Raw genomic sequence first — 23088 nt, 5'->3', positions numbered from 1 at the left:
AGCTGTGAAAATCAATCAGGGAAACTGATTTTCTTGGATGCTCTAGGTGGTACTGGAAAAACATTTTTACTAAATTTGTTATTAGCTAAGTTGAGAACCAAGTAAAATTGCTCTGGTTGTGGCATCCTCAGGTATAGAAGCTACTCTGTTGCAAGGTGGTTGAACTGCTCATTCTACTTTCAAAGTACCACTTAAAAATGTGACTAATGATACACCTATGTGCAATATATCAAACAAAGTAATTTGTTGAAATTATTACAAAAGGTTTTTTTTGATTGTTTTGGATGAATGTACAGTGTTCCATAAAACATATGTTGAAGCAGTAAACAGAACACTGAGGGATATCAGATCAGATGATCTAAAAATGGGTGGAATAACTGTTTTATTTACTGGTGATTTTCGACAAACACTGCCCATCATATCCCATGGAACCAGGGTGGATGAAGTGAATGCATACCTTAAGAAATCGTCTCTATGGCATGTATAGAGAAGTTTTTCTCAAATCCAATGTGCATATTCACCTGCATAGAGACTCTAATGCACATTCCTTTCCTTCTCCTCAAAAATGTTAAAAATTGGACACAGAAAATTATATTAACCCAATGAAATATTGGGAAAATTGTCCAAACTGCAGATAAACTGTTGTGCAGGGTCTACCCATCTATTGAGAAATAACAGAAAACTCGCCTTCTTGGTTCAAGGAGAGAGATCCTCACCTTGAGATGACACTGTGTCAATAATGAACGAGAGTTTGTTATTAATAGGGTTAATGGATCTGTTAGTGTTTACAAATCAGTAGACACTTCTGTGGATGTAGATGATGCAGTTCATTTTCCCATGGAATTTTTAAATTTGCTTTATTCATTTGGATTGCCTGGTCATGAAATTCAATTGAAAATAGATGCTCCTATTATGTTGCTCTGCAATCTGCAATCCCCCCCCTCCAAATCTTTGCACTGGAACTAGACTTGAAGTAAAATCATTGACACTGAATATGATAGAAGCTGTGATATTTACAGGTCCTGGTATTGGAGAAATTGCCTTCATTCCTCGGATACCCCTCATTCCTTCAGACTATCCATTTACATTCAAATGGTTACAATTTCCAATAAGAGTTTGCTTTGCAATGACGATTAATAAAGCCCAAGGACAGACCCATAGATATGCAGGTTTAGATTTAAGAGGTGAATGTTTTGGATATGAGCAGTTATACGTAGCATGTTCTCAGGTTAGCAGTCCTGAGAATTTAATTATTTTTGTCGAGGATGATGAAGCTTCTAATGTTGTTTACAAAGAAATATTATAATGCTCACAGTTTTACACCATGCACCAAATACTCGAGTAAATAATCTGAAGTGAACTGCTGGCAGTATAAGTTCACCTCTGCAAAGCAGGAGGTCTCAGTTATTTCCCCCCCCCCAAAAAAAAGCATAAACCTCATGGTGTTAACAGTGAGAAGACCTTTTAAATTTGCCTGCATCCCCTGACTAATTATATGTAAAATTGCTTGAGAGTTCTAATTCAGTATGCAGTGTTCTTTCACAGACATCCAGCTACTAAGCTTCAGAGGTGCAATGTTTAAAATTTCCTGAAGTTATGCATGGCACTCATTGTCTTTTCAAACACCAATGTTTAACATTTCAAAGATGAAAAACTTTGATTCTGCTACATGTACATATGAATTTTCTATGAAGTTTTAAACTTGAACTAAGTAAACTGCATGTGGTATTCTCATGATTTGCCTGTTTCATGTGATGAAAAAAAAAAATTCCGGAATGAAAAATCCTTCGGTCTAATTCCCATTGGTCTAATTCAACTTTAGATGAAAAAAACTCTTCCCATTCTAGACGGTATCCTGACTCTTTCCAACCAAAGGGCATTGTCCAGATTGATGAAGAGACTGATGTCCAACAATACCCTTCTAAAAAATTATTTTTATTTCAACTGGAATAATTATTTCAGAATTGATTTGAACGTATGTCTTCCTGTGTTTGTATCTTGAATGGATTCTATTGTCAAAACCCGTATAAAAATTCATATTCGTAGGGGAAAAAAAAAACATACCTTTGCACAGCTATATTCATGAAATCATTAACATTAAATTTTATATTTAATAGTTGTTTAAAACTAAGAGGTGTTTTTATTATTTTAATTTTGAATACATTTTTTAAAATTAAATAACAAATCTTTATTCACTAATTTAAAAATTTAAGGTGTAATAAATTTGTTAAATTAAATAACTTTTTAATTGTAATTAAACAAATATTTAAGAAATAGATTCCAAATTCATTGGTTACATCTATGCCATCCATAAAGCATTTTTCAATAGTTATTCAAAATATCATAAATCGAAATTCTCTTTATGTATATAATATATACAATATATTAAACATAAAATACTATATATGATCGATTAGCCGGTCTGGTTGGCTGAGTGGTTAGCGTATCAGCTCTCGACTAACCAATTCGAATCCTGCATAGGCATGGATGTTTGTGATTATCTTCCACCTTCATACATTCATTCACCCAAGTAAAGATTCACTCTCCCAATATGGACTGGGTCACCATGGGAGTAGTAGACCCAAACCTCCTGCAATGGGAGAGGCCTTCACCCTGCAATGGGTAGAAAAAGAGGCTGTTCATCATCATCATGATCAATTAATATATATATATATATATAAATTGATCACTGCCAATTAATGTTGCACATGCACAAACTACAAGTACTGCCAGTTATACTAAATTAATTTTGTCTATTGCATCTTTAATTCTATATTATCTGTTATTACAATGCTTTACACTGCTTGGAAAACAGTCAGTGGGCACTTTCTTGGACGAGGTGCATCATGCATGTAACGAGTCACATGTTTGTAGCTGGTATAAATTGAAGGAATATGATTCTTCCAAGACAGTGCAACTGTGTCCATGTGAAATGGCTATGAGAAGGGAATTGACTCAGTTTAAAAGAGGCATTGTGATAGGATGCCATATTGCAGGCCTCCTATCTGCTCAGAAAATTGTTGACCTGGAATGACCCAATTTGTCAACAATCAGTGATACTAATACTGAGATGGTAGGACTGCATGTGCTACCTGCAGTGAAATGATCCCAACACACTCACTGAATGTGACCGTAGGGTGCTATGAATGATAATATGCAAAAATGGCTATTCATCAGCTGACATGTCATTGACTGGAACATGACAGACTTGCAATCGACTGAAACACGACTCTGCACAAAAACATTCAGAACCGAGGTTCACAACATGGTAGGTTTCCATGGTAGGGCCACAATATGCAATCCCACACCTGTATCAACATGCAGTGTCATCTTCAGTGGTGCAAAGAAGGTGTACAGTGGAAAGTGGAATCTTGGAGTGATAAATCATGCTACACTCTTTACCGAACAGATGGATGGGTGTGGCGGATGTCTGGTGGACCTCTCTTACTAGACTGCATAACACCAACTATGAAATTCAGAGGAGGTGGCATGATGGTATCTTCCAGAAATACGATATATATATCATATTCCAGGTTGGGAATATGATATATTTATACACACGCACACTATCTACCAATAATTGTCTGGATACTTTAGTAATTTACAATTGATACCAACAGATGAACTCTAATATTGGGTATGTCCACCTTTGGCTTTGATCATCTCCTTTGAGGGAGGCTTTCCACCAATGGGTGACAGACATCAGGTGGAATTTGTCTGCATTCCTCCATCAAAGCAGCACTGAGTTCAGTGACAGATTTAGGATGTGCTGTTCTGGACCTTCATCGCTGCTCCAATTCAATCCACATTCAGTGGGATTCAAGTCAGGACTGTACAGACCAGGGCAGTCGTTTAACTTTCATCTCTTCATACCATTCGATAACAGCTGTAGCTTTGTGACACGGGGCATTGTCATCTTGATAGTAACATGGGTCCGTTCCATTAAAACTCTGCGGTGTAGGTAGGCAGCACTTGATTATCCAGAATATCAAGGTACTGAGCTGCCTTCATGGGACCACAGACAAAGACCAGTAGTCCCACTCCAAACCAGACTGTAAATTACGTCTTCTCAATCTTTCCTCATATTCAACATTCCAGAGGTCAGAAACTACCTTAGTCAGTTGCCTTTGGACCCTCTCCAACATCTCTTCATCCTTCAGTTTGATGCTTGAGTTTGATCACCTCCTTTATGAAGTGGCACAATCTTGCCCTCCTTCCATTCCTTAGGAACTTGACCGAGTGCAAGACTCACATTAAAAAAATATGTGCAGGCAGAAATCAACTCCCTAGCACATTCCTTCAGAATATGTTGTGATATATTATCAAGTCCCACAGCCTTATTAACATCAAGTCTGCTCAATTCCCCAATACACCTATTGCTCACTTACAGTCAGTCTCTTCTTCCTCATCATCAACTGCTCTCAATCTCTCCATGATGTCGCATTCACAAGAAAGAAAGACCTTTATGAGCTGCTCATTAACTATCTCCACCACACTTTCCTCAATAGCTGTCTTTATACCATTTTCTCCAATCAATGTCATCCTTCCATAATCATTCTTTCTTTTGCTGGCTACATATCGAAAGAACTCCTTAGGATTCTTATCCAACACATTCTTCATCTTTACATTAAACATATTTTCTTTAATAATTCTACTTTTCCTTTTTTAACCATGCTTGTCATTTTTCTAGCCTGCACTTTATATTCTTCATACATCTGTTCACTGCAAACTGTCTTGTACTTCCTCCACAACAACTTCTTTTGTAATACTGCTTTTTTGATTTCACCATTCATCCATCTCATTCCTACTCTGTTTATTTTCTTAATTCTTGTTATGAATTGCTTGTGTTAGATACTGCCTTATCATTTCTCCTTCACCGTCAACATCTTTTCTAGACAATTCTTCAACCCAATGTATTGATGTTAGTTGACTACAGAGCTTCTGATAATCACTCGCCTTATAGTTTCACATATAGACCTTCTTGATAACAACTTTTTCCTGTTTGACTACCTTCCAAATGATATGAAGTGTTGATACCTCATTCACAACCACATCCTGTGATTGAATTCCCTTTGGCCTAATTTCCTCTCATAGCCTGATTTTGTCTTTTCTATTAATGCCTGTTATTATAGAAGAACAGGCATTAGCCTGTTTTTTTATTACTTATGAACTTGCTCGTTATTCTTCTCACAAAATTTCTTCCAGAACATTTTCTTTTTTTTTTAATAATTTTATTTATTTGATTCTTACCAGTTTATCCTCTTTGCTCTAGAAATGCAATCAAATTTTTCTCCTTCATTCTCATTTCTCTCCAGATCAGAACTGTATGATAACATTCCCTCTTGAATCAGAGGCAAGGTGACCATTCATTTTAGACAAATGCTCTGAAGCTGGCATCAAATTCAGCTTTTGTAAATATTGTTTCTCCAGTATTATGCTGTTTAAAGTTAATTATCCCTCAGTAACTATAAATTTATTTTTCTCTTTTCTTTCAGTTTGTTTCCAGTTTTAAAATTATTTAGAATGAATATTTGTCTTATACTCATTGAGGTAATTTGCTTAAATATTTCATAATTATTTTCACAGTTTTATCCTCAATTAACTATTGTTCACTTATATGAGTAGTTTTTTGACAAACTGCATTAATCAGTGCCATAACTTCCTTCTGTTTATTTTTAATATTTCTGGCATTCATAAATTGTCACCATTATGCATTTTCTGATATTAATTATTAATTTGTCTTCGCAACTAATCAACCTCTTTACCTGATTCTGTACGAAAAGTGCCTTCTACCTCTTTCCAATATTTATACATGTGTGTAAATAAAACAGAGGTGTAGCATTAGCTGGCATGCATGTAGTTAACCTTTCAAGCATTTTATATCTTCATCATCATCATCATCAAATTCCTGCTATGTACCATCAAGGAGTGTACAGGATATGATAGTACTACATAAAACTTACATCATTACTAACTTCTTATCAATAATTTTCTTCCAAATCAATCCATTATCTGTCAAGACTCCAACATTATCAGATCTTATATTTCAAGGCAATTTTTACTGTATCCATCCACCTACATCTTGGTCTTCCGCTGGGCGTTTTTCCTGCCAACCTGGCAGAGAACACTTGTTTTACTAATCTTTCCTCTTCTATTCTGTTTAAGTGACCATACCACCTGAGATTAGCTCTACTAACACATTCCTGGATGCTAACAATATCAAGTTCTTTCCTAATATCCTCATTTTTAATATGATATTGCCATCTGTTCACACCCCAACCTCTCTCAGGACTCTCATATTTGTGGTCTCTAGTCTTTGGTCAAGTGTTTTATTTCTAACCCAGCTCTCAGCTCCATAAGTTAAAATTGGTTTGAACTTGGTTTAAAATTGGTTTTAAAATTGGTCTGTCTTGTATACAGCTAATTTAGTGTTCCAACTAATTTCTCTCTTATTCCATATGAATTTATTCAATTGACTTTCTACCATACTAGCTTTGTTGATTCTATTGTCTATTTCCATATTTAATTTACCATCTTCACTAAAAATCATGCCCAAGTAGCTGAAATGTTTTACTTATTCGCACAGGTTCTCCATTCACAACACAGTTGACATTTTCAATGCTTCTGCCTATTTTCATTATCTTTCTCTTATTATTGCTGATCTTCATACCATATCTATTACAACAGTTATTCAATTTAGTCAGGGAATCTTACAGACTTGTAGCAATTTATTTAAAAGTATAATATCGTCTGCATAAAGCAAAGAGCTGACGTTAACATTTCCATTTTGATATCAGGTTTAATACCACTTTCCCTCATAATGTGATCCATATAGATAATGAATAACAGAGGGGATAATGTACATCCTTGTCTCTCACCAGATTTAACATTAAACCATCTTCCTGTACTTCCTTCAATTCTAACTGCTGACTTACGACTCAAATAAAGACTAAGTATTGCTTGATATAATACCCCATTGACACCATATATCTGTAGCATATTGAATAACTTCTCTCTTGGCACCTTGTCATATGCCTTTTCCAGATCTACAAAACTTTATTATTATTATTATTATTATTATTCAGGCCTCCAAGGAGTCAAAAGACTCATCGAGGGAGGTCCTTCCTAAGACATAAAGTCTATCAAGACTCATCGAGGGGAGGCCCCCCCCCTGAGAAACACAAAGTCTATCATACCACTCTTTAAACTCACTGACCGTTCTCGCTCCCACCACTCCATCAGGCAGTGCATTCCACGGCTCAACCACCCTCCACACAAAGAAACCACTCCTTACACTCTTGCTCACAGTTTCCTTTCGTAACTTCCAGGGATGGTCTCTTGTCATCACTCCTTCCCGCTGTTCAACCAAGCGAAAGAACTCCCCAGTGTCAACCCTGTAACCACCTCTCAACAGTTTAAAAGTCTCAATCATATCACCTCTCCTTCCTCTATCCACCAAACTCTGCAGTCCACATTCTCTCAGCCACAGTTAATTCAAATCCCCTTCAAATCCTGGGGACCAAATCTGAGAACAATAGTCCAAGTGTGGTCTGATCAGAGACTTATACAACGGAATGATAACCCTCTTATCTCTGCAGGTCAGTGTCCTTCTCATAATAGCAGCAATCCTCTGTGTTACCTTCACCACCTTTGCAATATGTCCCCTAAACTTGAGGTTTCTATCAATCATCAACCCCAGATCTCTTGTCTCCCCTACTTCCTCTAGTATAACTCCTCTCATAGAGTATGCAGCATCCCATCGATGTTTCCCAAACCTCAAGACCTTACATTTTGTGCATTAAACTGAGACCCCCATTCATTTGCCCATCTATCTAGCTTATTTAAATCCTCTTGCAGGGCTACCACATCTGCACTATTACTAATAATCCTTCCCAGCTTCGCATCATCTGCAAACACTGAATATCCCCCTGCAATCCACTGGCTATGTCATTGATATAAAGGTTAAACAATATAGGTCCTAGTACTGAGCCCTGTGGGACCCCACTTGTAACCCTCTGCCTCCTGGAAACTGCTCCACCATAAACAACTCTCTGATACCTATCAGACAGCCAATCCTGAATCCAGTTGACCAATCTGACATCCAGACCCATGTGCTGCAACTTAAATATCAGCTTATCATGTAGCACCCTGTCAAATGCCTTCGCCAAGTCTAAGAAAATTGCAGTATATGCCTTTCCCTCATCTAATGTTCTTGTAACTTTATTATAAAAGGCTAGCATATTGCTAAAACAAGAGCGTCCTTTCACAAATCCATGTTGATTCTCACAGATAACATTACCCTCATCTGCCCAATGCTGTATGCTGTCCCTCACTACTTTCTCCAAGATCTTAACAACTACTGATGACACACAGACTGGCCTATAATTAGACACTTCCAGTCTGTTACCACCCTTCCATTCCCTGGGCACCTTTGCCAAAGCCAAACTTTCATTGAAAAGCCATGTTAAAGGCACTGTCAATTCTCTAGCACATTCTCTCAAAACTCGTGGTGAAATACCATCCAGTCCCACAGCTTTACTGACATCCAGAGTACTCAGTATCTGAAACACACTCTCCTCCTGTACCTCCAGACCTCGAACCAGTCCTATCCCTCTAGCATTAAAACTGACTCCTCTAGGATGAAATACTCCAATAAAGTGTTCATTGAACAATTCCACTATGTCCTCTGCATCAGTCACTCTATTCCCATTTTTATCCCACAATATCATTCTTCCACAGTCATTTCTCTTCCTACTGGCCACATAGCTAAAAAATTCCCTAGGATTTTCTTTGGATCTTAGGGCCAATCTCCTCTCATATTCCAGTTTCGCTTTCCTTACCACACTAGTCACTCTTTTGGCCTGTGTCTTATATTCCTCATGCATCTCTTCACCTGTCTCCTTATATCTCTTCCATAGCCTCTTTTTGGCATGCAATTCCTGTTTAATATTGTTTGTCATCCACTTTACTCCAAATTGCGTCCTCTTCTTCACTCGTGGTATACAACTTACCATTGCTGATAACAAATATTCTTTCACAATTTCCCACGTAAAACTCGTGGTACAAAACTTACATACAGATCTTTGTTATATTCCCTTGATTTCTCAACTATTTGCCATAAAGTGAAAATTTGATCCTTTTACCTATTTAGCCTGAATCCGGCTTGCTCTTCACCAAGCTTTTCTTCCACAATCCTTCTCAACCTCTCAAGTATACTTGCATAAATCTTACCAGGAACACTCAGTAGAGAACCTCTGTAATTCTCACATTCAGTATTATTTCCCTTTTTATATATGGGTACTACGAGAGCTCTACTCCACTCATCTGGAATTTGTCCCTCTATCCAGGCATTCTGAACTATGCAGTGCAGCCACTGAAAGAGTTTTATACCACCACACTTGAGCACTTCTGGTCGAATATTATCTACTCCAGTTGCCTTTCCACATTTTAGGCCTTTGATGGCTTTTCTACTTTAAGTATGGATATGCATTCCTGACTGCATGCCTGTTGAGTGTTTTTTTTACCACTGTGCTATTGATGCTTGTTTCATTTACCAGTTTTTCAAAGTAACTACTCCATACTTCAAGGATATCTTTTTCTCCAGTTTTCATATCACCTTTAGCATCTCTAATTCCTTTTACAACTTTCCTCCATTTCTGAGCTTCTTCAACAACCTCCAGAATATCTTGCCACCCTCTTGATATTTATTTTCTATGTTTTTACCAAAGTCTTCCGATGACTTTTGTTTAGCTAGTTTTACACAGTGTTTAGCTTTTTTACATTTGTCTCTGTATTCTCTAAGAGCACAAGTTGACTTATTTGCTAGGAACTTTTGATATGCTTTCTTCTTCTTTTCCTTCACTGCCTCGTAAACTTCCTGTGTTCACCATGGATTTCTGATTTTTCTATCCTTGCAGACAACCTCACCACAAGCCTCTCTGACTGAATCAATCTTTATTTTTTTCAAGGCTTGCCACTGAATCTCCAAGGTTTGGTTCCCGTTCTCGTTTGATAAAAAATGAACATGTTTACTTTCATTTTTTCTTCAATAACCTTTGTGTATTTTAGTCTACAGTTTACATCTGAGAGCTGCACAACTTTTATTCTCTTTAAAACTTTCTTAAACATTCTGCTTTTCAAAATGAAATTCAATTTTATCCTTCTCAAGACTAAATAGTGATCACTTCCAATTTCAAATCCTCTGTACACTGTGGTGTCCTGTACCAGCAAGAAAACATCACTATCAACAATTACATAGTCAATGAGACTTTTCTTATTCCTTGCCTCTTCTCTCCATGTGAATTTTTCACGTTTTTATGTTGAACGTGGTGTTAGTAATAACCAGTCCATGTCCTGAGCAGAAATCCAACAGGTATTTGCCATTATTATTAGCTTTTCTCTTTTCTGCAAATTTTCCCAATATATTTTTGCATGTCTGACAATCATTTCCTACTCTGCTATTTAGATCCCCAACAAGGACCAACTTTTTCTCTTTCATTATGTCAGTTGCTTTCTCTAAAGCCTCAAAAAATTTCTCCACATCTACCTTAGTGGAACCTTCTATGGGACCATAGGCAAATAAGTCTCATTCTCCAGTTCTTCATTCTGATATCTGCCCACATCACTCTACTTAAGACTGCCAGCCATTCAAGAAGATTAGCCTCATATTTAGTGTTGAATACTATGACTACTCCTTCTTTTCCTTGATTGTAATTGCCTCAATATAACATTTTATATTTATTGCTCAGAAAGATCTCACCAGTTTTTGTCTCTTTTGTTTCGGTCCCTCAGCTAGCTCCATTTCTTTGCCATTCAGTCTTCTTATATCGATAGTACCGATCTTTAACTCTGGTGATGTTGAGTTTTATATCTTTTCTTTTATTATTTCATTATTATTATTTGACACCTCCAGGGAGTCCAAAGACTCATTGAGGGAGGACACCTGCTCTACAACTCTGTCTCCACCAACTCAATTCACCAACTGACTGCAACTACACCATCGCCATCTACTGCTGACCACCACCATTAGTATTTCCACAGACAATCACTAACATCCATGCCCATGGCTGGATTCGAACCCGCAGCCTTTTGGCTGGAGAGCGTATATACGCTAATCACTCGGCCAACCCAGCTGGCAATTTTCTTAATTACAATGTCTTTTTTTTTTTTTTTTTTTTTTTTGTATTCTTATGAATGAACTATAACTCACTTATTTTCCCATTTCTTTTTTTCTATAGTGGTTCTAAAAATATGAAAAGAAACTTCTTTGTAGCAATATTTAATATCAAATAATCGTGTTTTACAGGTGTCATGTGCTGCTCTTATCAGGGGCTAATTCTCCTCATTTAGAAGACACTGTCACAATGAACAGCCGCCTTGATCCATCAAATTCTACATGGATGAAAGTAAGTTGGCTGTTTTGTTTTTAATGATTTATTTATATTTCTTTTAAGTTTTGTTAAACAAGTATTTCTTCACAAGTAAAGAAACAACTTAATTATAGCATGGTTCACCAGTCTGCAGATTAGACAGCAAGTACTATATTAAAGTACTTATCGACCTAAATAAAGCTGAATGTTACACAAGTATGGTGAATTCCTTTACTTGCAAAACAAAGATAGGGAGAAATACAAAAAAATAGACATTCATCAGAGTTCTATAGATTTTCATACATATTTGAGAATGTATTGATGCATAAGACATAAAAATTTCATGGTTGGATTTTGCAATCTTAATTGTAGAAATTTTCAACCAAGTCTCATTGTCATCTTAAATACAAACAAGTTATAGAGATATAATATTAAGATAAGTAGAATAGGACATTTAGTGAAATGCATAATATTAAAATTCCTAGTATGATGTGCTTAGCAGGAATTACAGAAAATATAATTATATTGAATAATAATGATAATAGAGCTGTTAGTGGATATTTTAGCAAAAGGTTGTCTAATGACAGCCTTTTTTATTATTTTTTAACTAGACAAGACAGGAGATAAAGATCAGATTTAATTTGGATTAATAAGTAACAGTATGGTCATATTTAGCTTCTAAGATAGTTGTGACTGAGCAAACATAGTGTTTAAGTAGTATCGGTGTTTTGGGAAGTTTAGTATTGTAGCTTGTTCCTCATTGCTATCATAGTAGTCACCATGGGTCCATTTTCACTCTGTGTGCTCTATTCAAAGATTATATTCTGAACATGCATGCTACAGGAATTATAGTGTACTGCTTATGACAAGTATGCTTCCTATCAATTAAAAATGTGGGTGGTAAGAAACAGATGTGTGTGTGTGTGGGGGGTCAAAAATGCATTCAATAAAAAGTACTAGAATACTTGTGTCAGTATTTCTGGTTATAGCAGAAGTATATCAGAAATAAGCAAGCACCAGCAGAGAAGAAATGAAAGCAGTATGATTTGAGGGTGAGGAGAATATAAAAAAAAAGGTATCTATGGATTTAACAATGGATAGTCTGACAGAATATGAAAATATGGTAGTTGCAATGAAAAATATTAACCATGTGGATGTTGAGTGATATGGATAAGGGTGAGTGAAGAGGTTAGGAAGCATGAAAGGAGATTAGGTGGCATAAGGAGAAAAAGGGAGTGAAGGAGTTGAGAAAATGAGAGATCTATGGGAAGAGATGAGAGGGGGAGGAAGCTGTGAGGAGTGGTAGATTTGATGATTTTGGTTGAGCAGAATAGAATGTCAGAGGAGAGCTCGACTTAGGGAATGATAGAAAGCATGCCTCTGGCATTGTTGACAGGTCAAAATGGGGATGATATAATAGTGATGGTTATATAAATGATCTGAGAGGCATTGTAGAGAGAAAAATGTGTGAAAGATAGTAAATGGCAGTTTAAGATATTGAATTTTGGAATCCATAGTTAGAAGGCAGGTAGGATGTGAAGGTGACAGGAGATGTTAGGGCATGGTAAATAGCTATTTGAAGTTCAGGGGATACTTTGCACACTTAGAGAAAGGATTGCTGCAATATAGAAGGCATTGTATAAGCCCTGATATAGTACATCTGGACTTACAGATCTGACTGCTGAAATTTTAAGAATGAAGAAGCTTGAGAGAGAGCATGGGCAGGTAGCAAAAATGATATCAGGATTGTGAAATGGTGGTGGCTACAAGGATAGATTGAGGATCTATTGAGATGTATTTACCAGATAGACACCAGGAATATATTTTGACAAGTAGAACCAAGGGAAGTGGCAAGAACAAAGGATCATTCCTAGAAGTTACTTTCATGTCTGTCATCTGTCAACATTCTCTTCTCCTTGTCACCATCTTCATAACGATCCTCATTTGCTCTAATTTACTTAATAGGTTCTGTATGGCACTCAACCCATGATTTTGCAAAGTCCAGCAGTATCACAGTGTAGTTATCAAATCTCACATTATTATGAAGAATGAGTAAATTATTAAAGCAAAACTAACTTTTACAAAAGTGGGCTTTCCTCGTCTCATATACCCAGAATATCATATTCCTAAATTCTTCCCTTTACATTATACCTTAACTACCTCTCTTGCAAAACTGATTAGTCTATAATTTTCTACCTCTGTCTTGAGACATGCTTTACATCAAGTAACTATCTTGTCCTCTCTTTGCTATCTCTCTGGTTAGAAGTTCTGCTGATTCTCTTACACTTCTTTGTAATACTCAGGCTGATATTACATTTATTTTCATGACTTGCTTCACATTAAGATTTCATAATATCCTAAGCTCCTACAAGTATATCTACCTTTATTCTCAGATCAGTCTCTATCGCATAAGCTACTACATTATTTCCAGTAGTATGATGCAGTCTGACAAAATGATCACATCACTCAGTAATTCAACCATTTTTTCTGCTTCTGCCACCTCCCTTCTTAATAAAAGAACTCTTTGAGATTTTCATTGGCACTTGGCTAATTTCCTCTATCTGATTTTGCTTTGCTTACCATGCTGGTGACTATTTCTGAATGTGTTTTATACTTGTTGATTATATTTCCTGCATAACATTTTTTCAGCTGCTGCTTAATGACATTGATCTGTTTTACTCTCTCAGCTGATTCCTCTTGACCCTAAGTATACTGCCTGATACTACTTCCCTCAAACATCATATGATCAGCTCCCATGCATTACTAATATTCTATTCTTGCACTTTTCTTATGCTATAGTGTTGCTCCCAGCCACTTCTTAATTTTCTGATAATTACTAGCTCTGTAGTTTAATGTATATCCTTAAAACTAAAGATTCCACATTTAGCCACTTCCTAGTCCAAATTGCATTATCACTCCTCTCCCATCCTTTGGTGAAAGAGAGGGGTAATTTACTTTCAAATCTTAGGATTTGAGTGTTCTTGAATTCTTTAAATTACAGTACTGATATTCCATTACCTTTCTCTCCCATCCATTTCCCGTGTGTGTGTGTGTGCGTGCGTGCGTGTTTGTGCTATTTCCTCTTTCTGATTTCTCCACAGTTGAGGTCCCTTGTATCGATTTGTTGATTGCCATCTACATCCTCCTTTGTGCACCCAGACCTGTAGTAGCATCACTAATTACTGACTACATATTTTGTCCTGTTAGTCACTCTCATACAAAATAATTCCAGATGCACTACTCCTCTTGACTCTGCTTCCTACTTAACTTTTATTCTTGTTATGATCAGAATTTCTGATGATAACAGTAGTTTTACTTTTGTCAGCGATACTCCTCCCTTACTCCTGTTCTCTCTCTCTATCCTTTCTCAAAATAAAATTTCCTTTATATTTTATCCCTGTAACTATACCCCCCTCCTACATCAAGTAAGTCTCACTAATGTTAACATTTTTTGACCAATTTGAATAACTGACAAATACTGAAAACTCTTTCCTTATATTCTTGATATTTCTGGCATAGGTATACATTAATTGCAGTATACTTCCTGAGCCCACATACTCTTGCATCTTTTAATAACTGCTCTATTCAAATTTTAAAACTAGAAACTATGTTTATCATTTTTTGATTTCTCAATCTCACTTCAAGGGTGTTTTCCTCTCCATTTCTCCAAACATCTCTAGTTTCCCTTATTGTGCACTTCTATTCTCACACTCTCTCCAGACATTTTATATTCATATAAATGCAACATCATTCATGTGTCTTACATCCATTTGATTCATTCCATATATAAACAAACTACGTATTATGCTCCTTTATCCTATACAAACTATGCATTGACTCATTTACAGTCATCATGGTCCTTCTCCCCAGTTTTCTCTTATCATACCAAGGTAACATACACAATTTCTCTCTCTCTCTCTCCAAGTAACTTCACATCTTCTCTTCTTTCAGTAGCTTGTTCATATCTTCTCTTATGCCATAATTGTCTTTTCAAACCATTCATACTGCTCAAAACTAACAATTCCATCACTCTCTCTCTCTCTCTCTCTCTGCATTTTAATTGGAACAATCTTTAAATTTTGCTCAGGAAAATGCAGTTTTGACACACTATCTTCAGGCACACCCTGATCAATCTAATCATGAAATCAGTACAATATTGTTTTTCTTATGCACTTTCTCTTGCTTCATTCTTTCTTTTTTTTTTTCTTTCCTTGCATTTCTTCTTTATTTCTATTTTTCTTTATTCTAGTATGTAGAAGCATGAACTTAAATAAGTTTCTACTTATTTAAGTTCATGCTTTATCCTCTGAGGGACTCCATATTCTTTTTCATTTTCTACCTTGTTGTTCTTCATCTTTCACTATTTTTGTTTATTTATTTTTTTTGTGTATGTTGACTTTCCCCCAGCCTCTTCTCCCATTATTTGTATGCATTTTCACTTTCATGCTCCCCCCCCCCCCTCACACACACACACTACATTACTATCTACATGTTCTCTAATACAGTGCTTCCCAAACTTCTGGATGCCAGGGTCCCCTTTGGAAAAATTAAAATATTTCATGGCCACCCTCAAAAAAAAATCGTAATATAGACATATATTATTATAATATTTATTATATTTATATTCAATACAAAACATACACAGCGAATATTGCAACAATCAAATGCAAATATTACATTTTTAGCATCTTACATACACATTTGAAATGCACATTATCTCATTTTTATATAGATATATTGTTATTGTGCATTTGCAGTACAAGCACGTAAAATGATTAGTAATAAAGAAAGAATTAAAAACATAAAAGAAGTTTAATAACAATTTAATGTGATGGATGTGTTTCAATACTGCTAAACCAATATCAAGTGAAATATTATATGAATAAGCATATATTTACTAATATTCATTAGGTGCCAAAATACGCAGGAAGCAAAATTTGTGAATCCGGCACCAATGTGTGATTTTTTTTCCCCATTAATATATAAAAAATAACAAAAAAGAAATAATAAATAATAAAAATTAAATATGTTTCTTGTAAGATTAAAAAAAATCTACTTAATCTTAAAACATTTTCAATTTGTTTTCATTATTTCATGCCCCCCCCCTCAACAAAACCTACGGTCCCGAAGGAGGCCGTGACCCACAGTTTGGGAAGTGCTGCTCTAATACACTTTGATGATTATTGCTATCATTTGCCACTCTACTACTTCACCATATTTGGAACATGTTTGTCATGGATCTTCATCATTTTTTACTTTCCACACACAAATTGTTCACTCTTACTAATGAATGCATCATATACTATATCTTATTATTACTATTAACATCTAACCTCCATGGGGTCAGAGGCTCATCATGGGAGATACATGATATGACACGCAGTGCTTATCCAACTGTTATTTAAGCTGATTCAGTGGTCCTGCATTCATAACTCACTTAGGCAATGCATTCCACTCACCAATCACTTTCCATGCAAAGAACCCTTACTCTCCAATCCTTTGATTACATCCTCCTTATACAGTTTCCACCTCTTGTTCTCCCCACCCTCCCATTCTATGAAAAATTGCTTCCATGTTAACCTTCCATGGTAACAACCTCTGACTAAATTATATGTCTCGATCATATCCCCCCCCCCTCCCTTCCTCCTATTCACAAGGTTTTGCAAATTACATTCTTTCAATCTGTATTCTTATTCCAAAGACCATTTACCACCTTTGTTAATCTTCTCTGGATTTTTTTGACATATCCTCATTACAATGAAAACCCACTGACCAAATCTGTGCACAATATCCATATGAGGTGTGTTGAAGGCCTTATACAATGGAACCATAACCTCTATTCCTGCATGTCAAAGTCCTCTGTATCATTGCCATTAGTTGATGTGATGACTTCACAATGTATGGATGGTGGCCAATAAAAGCTGAAAAATTGCTTCAAGTTCTAAAGTCAGGGTTTGCTGGAAACTTAAGTGTACTGAAAGTGTGCCATCCAAATTCTTGGGATTTTTATGCCACCATTATTGTTAAGATTGGGGTGGTTAATCAAAATTTCACAGGCTTCTTTAAATTTCCATTCATATCAGGTTTTTGAATGATGTAATGAGCAAATACTTTTCCGATCGATTTGGTGTAGGGTGTTAAGAGTGTGATCTGAGAGGCCTGCTTCACCAAAATTGTGACCTGCTTCACCAACACTTAAATTTAATGTGTCATTTGTGTTCTTTTTTTACGGATAGGGATTGTATGTACAGTTTCCCCAATATATGATAAGTTACAGGTGCAACAGATCCAGGATGTGCCAATGGGGGGAGAGGATCCTTAGAGGAGTTGAATATGTTTTTTTTAATTTTAAAGGTGGTTTAAAAGTGGCATTAAGATTCTAATGGTATAGGATTCTATTAATTTTTTAATAGAAAAATTTCATACTTTAAAACTGGTGAAATTTGAATGTCAGTCATATAAATCTAACCAATTAGGATATCTCTTACCTAGCAAACAACTCCAACAGTGAACAACAAACAAACAAACAAGCCACACCTTAAATAATGGTCAACTTATTTTAACTTATAAACAACTTATAAAGGCTTAAACTTCGCAGTTGCACCTAGAACTGTTAATAAACTGGATGTTATATACCACATAGAAAGAGGCATTAAGTCTCTTCCAAATAATATAGCTGATAAAATTCATTTAGAAACCAGCAATGTTTTGAATAAAAAGAAAAAAAAAATATAGCAATCTTGCAAAAACAGAATTAGTAGCAATCAAGTCATTAAAAGCTAATCAAGATATAATTATAACAAAATCAGACAAAGGTAATGCAATGGTCATCCTTGACAGATCAACCTACATCCATCAGATGAATCAACTCATCTCCAATAACAGCACCTATCAGCTTGTGAACTGCAATCCGACTAACAGGATAAAGAAAAAAACTGTGAAATTACTTAAGTCTGTCACTTCTTGGCCATCAGACACTGTTAAAAAAACTTATACCCCATTACGCTTCTCCCAGAATATATGGTGTTCCCAAAGCACACAAACATAACGTTCCATTTTGGCTGATAGTTGAGGGAGCAGACAGCCCTAATTATCACCTACCAAGAAATTAGGTCAACACTCAAGGAGTTGGTAGGTCATTCCCCCTCCAATATAAAGAATACACAACACTTTATAAATAAAACTAAAAACATAACACTCAGCCAAGATGATTTATTAGTCAGTTTTGACATTTCTGCCCTTTTCACAAATGTCCCAATCAATGACACAATTCTTCTCTTGCAGAACAAATTTTGGCCCGACATTACGGCTCTCTTTGTCCACATACTGCGTTCCAGTTACTTTGTGTGGCGAAATAAATTTTACCTACAAAAAGAAGGTACGGCCATGGGCTCACTTCTGTCCCCCCCCAATTGATAACTTTTATATGAAAGCTTTTGAGCAATGTGTTCTTGATTCCTTTACTCTAAAACCTATAGTTTGGCTTAGATACATTGATGATGTTTTCGTTATCTGGCCACACGGTCACTAAACTTGAAACACATTCCTTAGCCACCTGAACAAACAACATGAGCGCACGCAATTTACTATTGAAATTGAAAATCAGAACTCGCTCCCTTTCCTGGATCCGCTAGTCACATGTCTTCCCTCAGGCTGTCTATCCTTCACTGTTTACCACAAGCTTACATATATCGGCCAATATATACATGCTAACTCATATCACCACCCTTTGCAAAAATTTGGAGTCATTAATACCCTCAAATACAGAGCTATAACAATTTGCTCTAATGCGCAAGCTCTTAAACAAGAATAAAAATTATTAGTAATACATTTATAAATGATGGCTATAGCAAAAATACTATTAATAAAGTTCTTCATAAAACTTCATCAAAAAATAATATAGATTATAGTAAAACCATAGCTATCCCATATATTAAAGGATTATCAGAAAAAATTAATAGAATCCTAAGCCATTACAATCTTAATGCCACTTTTAAACCCCCTTTAAAATTAAAAAACATATTCAACTCCTCTAAGGATCCTCTCTCCCCATTGGCACATCCTGGAGTTTATTGCATCTATTGCACCTGTAACTTACCATATATTGGGGAAACTGACATACAATCCCTATCCATAAAAAAGAGCACACACGACACATTAAATTTAACTTTGGTGAAGCTGGCCTCTCGGATCACACTCTTAACACCCTACACCAAATTGATAGGAAAAGTATTGTGCTCATTACATCATACAAAAACCTGGTAGTATGAACGGAAATTTAAAGAAGCCTGTGAAATTATGATTAACCACCCCAATCTTAACAATAATGGTGGCATAATAAATCCCAAGAATCTGGATGGCACATGTTCAGCCCACCTAGTTTCCAGCAAACCCTGACTTTAAACAATTTGTCAGCTTTTATTGACCACTAACCATACCAGTTGGCTGTAATTTATATGTATACAGTAATCCCTCGATTAGTGCGTCATTTTTTTTCTATGCCCAAATTTGATTATTGCGCCTATATACATCTTAAAAATAAATGTCAGATTTTAAAAATTTTTCTATCTATACATTTTATGGCTAACTATTTTAAAAAAATACTCACCAGGATGAAATAATTTAGCTTCCAATTTAAAACATTTTTCAAAGTTATTTTTTAATGGCACTATTTCCATGTATACTATGTTTCAAATTTACTGCCAAAATTTATATCATCTGCTAATTACATAGCATTTTGCTGATCATATTTCACATTTGCTTCGTAATTGTTTTCTTTACTTTTTTTATTTTAAAACATTTCATCATGAGTGAAAGAATTAGTGAGCAACAAAGCGGAAGTGAAAAGGATTCGAAAATAATCTCACTCGAAGAAAAACTTGAAATAATAAAGAAAAATGAATGAGGCAAGTCCTGAGCAAAGATAGGACAAGAACACAAAAATGTGTGAATCAACTATAAGAGTAATTTAAGCAAAGCTGCTGAATACAAAGAGAAAGGTAAGGCTGCTTCAAGTTCATCATGCATGCACTCGAAATCAAATTATTATAATGATTAAATTAGAGACTTCTTTCTATATGGATTGAAGATTGTAACTAAAAACGGATCCAGCTCAGCACTGCCCTTATTAAATCAAAAGCATGGAGGCTCTTTGCGACCTTGAAAGAAAGGGCTATCAATGACGGAAAGGAAGAAGAATTCCACGCTAGTGCTGGGTGGTTTGAGCATTTCTAAAAGAGAAATAGCCTACATAATGTTCGAATCACAGGTGAAGCTGCAAGTGCAGATAAGGAGGTGACCACGAATTATCCAGAGATTGTGAAGAAAATTGTGGAAGAAGGGGGTTATTGTGACTGACAAATATTTAATGTCGATGAAACCAGCTTTTTTTGAAAGCGAATGCCTTACAAGAATTTTCTGGGCAAATCAGAGAAATCTCAGCCTGGTTATAAAGTTGCAAAGTCGAATGAAATTACTGCTAGTAGTATGCAAGCCGTCTGGAAGCGCATTCTTCCATGTTAATTTTAGTGGCTTTTGAAATGAATCTATTATTATTATTATTTTAAAATTAGTTTAATCCTTTATCCAAGTGTGAGCAAACAAAGTTTGCGCCTGAAAGTATCTTCAGGACTGGGTTAAGGTGGTACAACACCAGGGCAACTCGTTGCAAAGGTGGAGCAAGCTACCAACACTCCTATCTCGGTATCTCCTATAATGCAAAACACTAAAATTTGCATTATAGGAGATACCGAGATAGGAGTGTTGGTAGCTTGCTCCACCTTTGCAACGAGTTGCCCTGGTGTTGTACCACCTTAACCCAGTCCTGAAGATACTTTCAAGTGCAAACTTTGTTTGCTCACACTTGGATAAAGGATTAAACTAATTTTATTATACTCTAACCAAGTGAAAAATAAACTTTCAAAATATTATTATTATTATTATTATCTCCATGGAGTCAGTAGACTCATTGTGGGAGACCCAAACTAGCAAAACAATATGTATCATATCTCTTCTTGAATTTATTTACAGACGAAGAACTCACAAATGAGTCTGGCAATCAATTCTACTCATTCACCACGCCTCCAGGTGAAAAACCTCGTTCTCACACCCTTGTTGACCACACTTTTCTTTAATTTCCAGGGATGAAATCTTGTTCTTCTGTCACTATCACACAGCTAAAACATTTCCCCTGCATCAATCTTATAAAAACCTTTTAGTAAAAGTTAATTAAATCTCATTCTGAAAAATTAAATGATTCCGACCTGCTAAATTTAGATGCATAGTGGGAAGATCCTGAAGAATATGAAGAAAATTTAATCATTGACAAGCCCAAAGGGATTTCACAGAAACAAATTGAAAATATTTTTTGTGCAACAGAAGTTTTTAAGCAGCAATGCTTAGAGGCTGACCCTGGTGAAGAGAGAAGCAGTTAAATTTGCAGAAGAGTAGAAGAGGCAATATAGGGCCATACCGTCAGTTGTATGAAAAAAAGAAACAGAATGCCTGCCAAACTACGTTAGCTCAATTCTTTCTTAAGAAGCAGAATAATAAATTTTATTCTGAATATGTTTTATTGTCTTTCAGCTTCATGGTTTTCCTTTAATTAGGCCCTGAGACATATCCTAATTCTTTTATAAAAAAAATTAAGGGTTAAAAAAGAAATTTGAGAAAAGAATTATACTTTTTTCCATATTCGATTAGTGCGTTTTCGATTAAATGCCTGTTTTAAAGAACGCATTAAGCACATTAATCGAGGGATTGCTATACTTATATAAATAATAATTTTATTTATTTATTATTTATTAATTTTTTCCTTTGTGTAAACATGTTGCTCTCCAGCTTAATTTAATTTTGTAACCTAATGGATAATAATATTATAGGACTATAGCTTTGATATAGTAAGTTTTTTTTTTCTTTTTTTCAACTACTGGCCTGACTTCTGGTGGAAGTCAGGCCAGTAGTTGTAACGGTTGGTCAGTAACTTTAGCATGCCATGTAGATTGTAGTGCAGCTTGTTTCTTTGTATATATGTGTATACTCCAGATGATGACCTTAATGTGAAGGTCGAAACGTCGAGTGTTTATTTTGGTTTATATTAAACTAAAATTTTACCTTAACACTGTAGTTGTTTCCATAATTTGCATAATGTATTCTGATCACCCTGTAAGCATGAAGGAAAGGAACTTAATATGAAGTTCGAAACATTGGGAAATTAATTATTCCTAACATGGTTGTAGTCTCTCTAATTTTACCAAAATGAATGCTGATCACTGTGTAACATTAAAGGAAAAGATACTAAGTATATAAGTATGTGCATCTCCTTTGTCCAATACATTTAAGTGCCAGCCTAGTTGGCCGAGTGGTTAGCATATCCGCTCTCCAGGCAAAAAGCTGCAGGTTCGAATACCGCCGTGGGCATGGATGTTTGTGAAAATGGTGGTGGTGGTTGGCGGTAGATGCCATTGGTGTAGGTCAGGGGTGTTCAACCCGTCGATCGCAGAGCGATTTTTGGTTGATCTCTTGTGTATTCCTCCTTACTTACAAATTTAATTAAAACTGAAAACATAATATTTTATTTATCATTATTTTGTATTATTTTTAAATCGCTTTAAGTGTATTGCTATTGTTTATTTATTTTTCATTAAAATTGTCAAATCAGTCATTTTCTTATAAGTCCGGGTAAATGAATTCATTTGGATCAGTGGAAGTCAAACAGCGA

At 35.6% G+C, this 23088-nt stretch overlaps 1 protein-coding gene across 5 annotated transcripts in view; it reads left to right on the top strand.

Moving 5' to 3' along the window:
* The window catches only part of LOC150100913 (protein NDRG3-like), a 398002-nt gene that overhangs the window by 250578 nt on the left and 124336 nt on the right, over nucleotides 1–23088 (top strand). For all 5 annotated transcript variants that reach the window (XM_090401073.1, XM_090401076.1, XM_090401074.1 and 2 more), the window contains one exon: nucleotides 11306–11405. In XM_090401073.1, coding sequence (XP_090257199.1) covers nucleotides 11306–11405 — 100 coding nt within the window. The remainder of the gene's footprint in view (nucleotides 1–11305; nucleotides 11406–23088) is intronic.

Source organism: Typopeltis vanoorti, chromosome 12 (genome assembly GCF_054136105.1).
Source record: "Typopeltis vanoorti isolate ZY-2024b chromosome 12, IOZ_Tvanoo_1.0, whole genome shotgun sequence".
Lineage (NCBI taxonomy): Eukaryota > Metazoa > Arthropoda > Arachnida > Uropygi > Thelyphonidae > Typopeltis > Typopeltis vanoorti.
The sequence above is the reverse complement of the archived record's forward strand: the minus strand, read 5'-3'. Positions and strand labels throughout refer to the sequence as shown.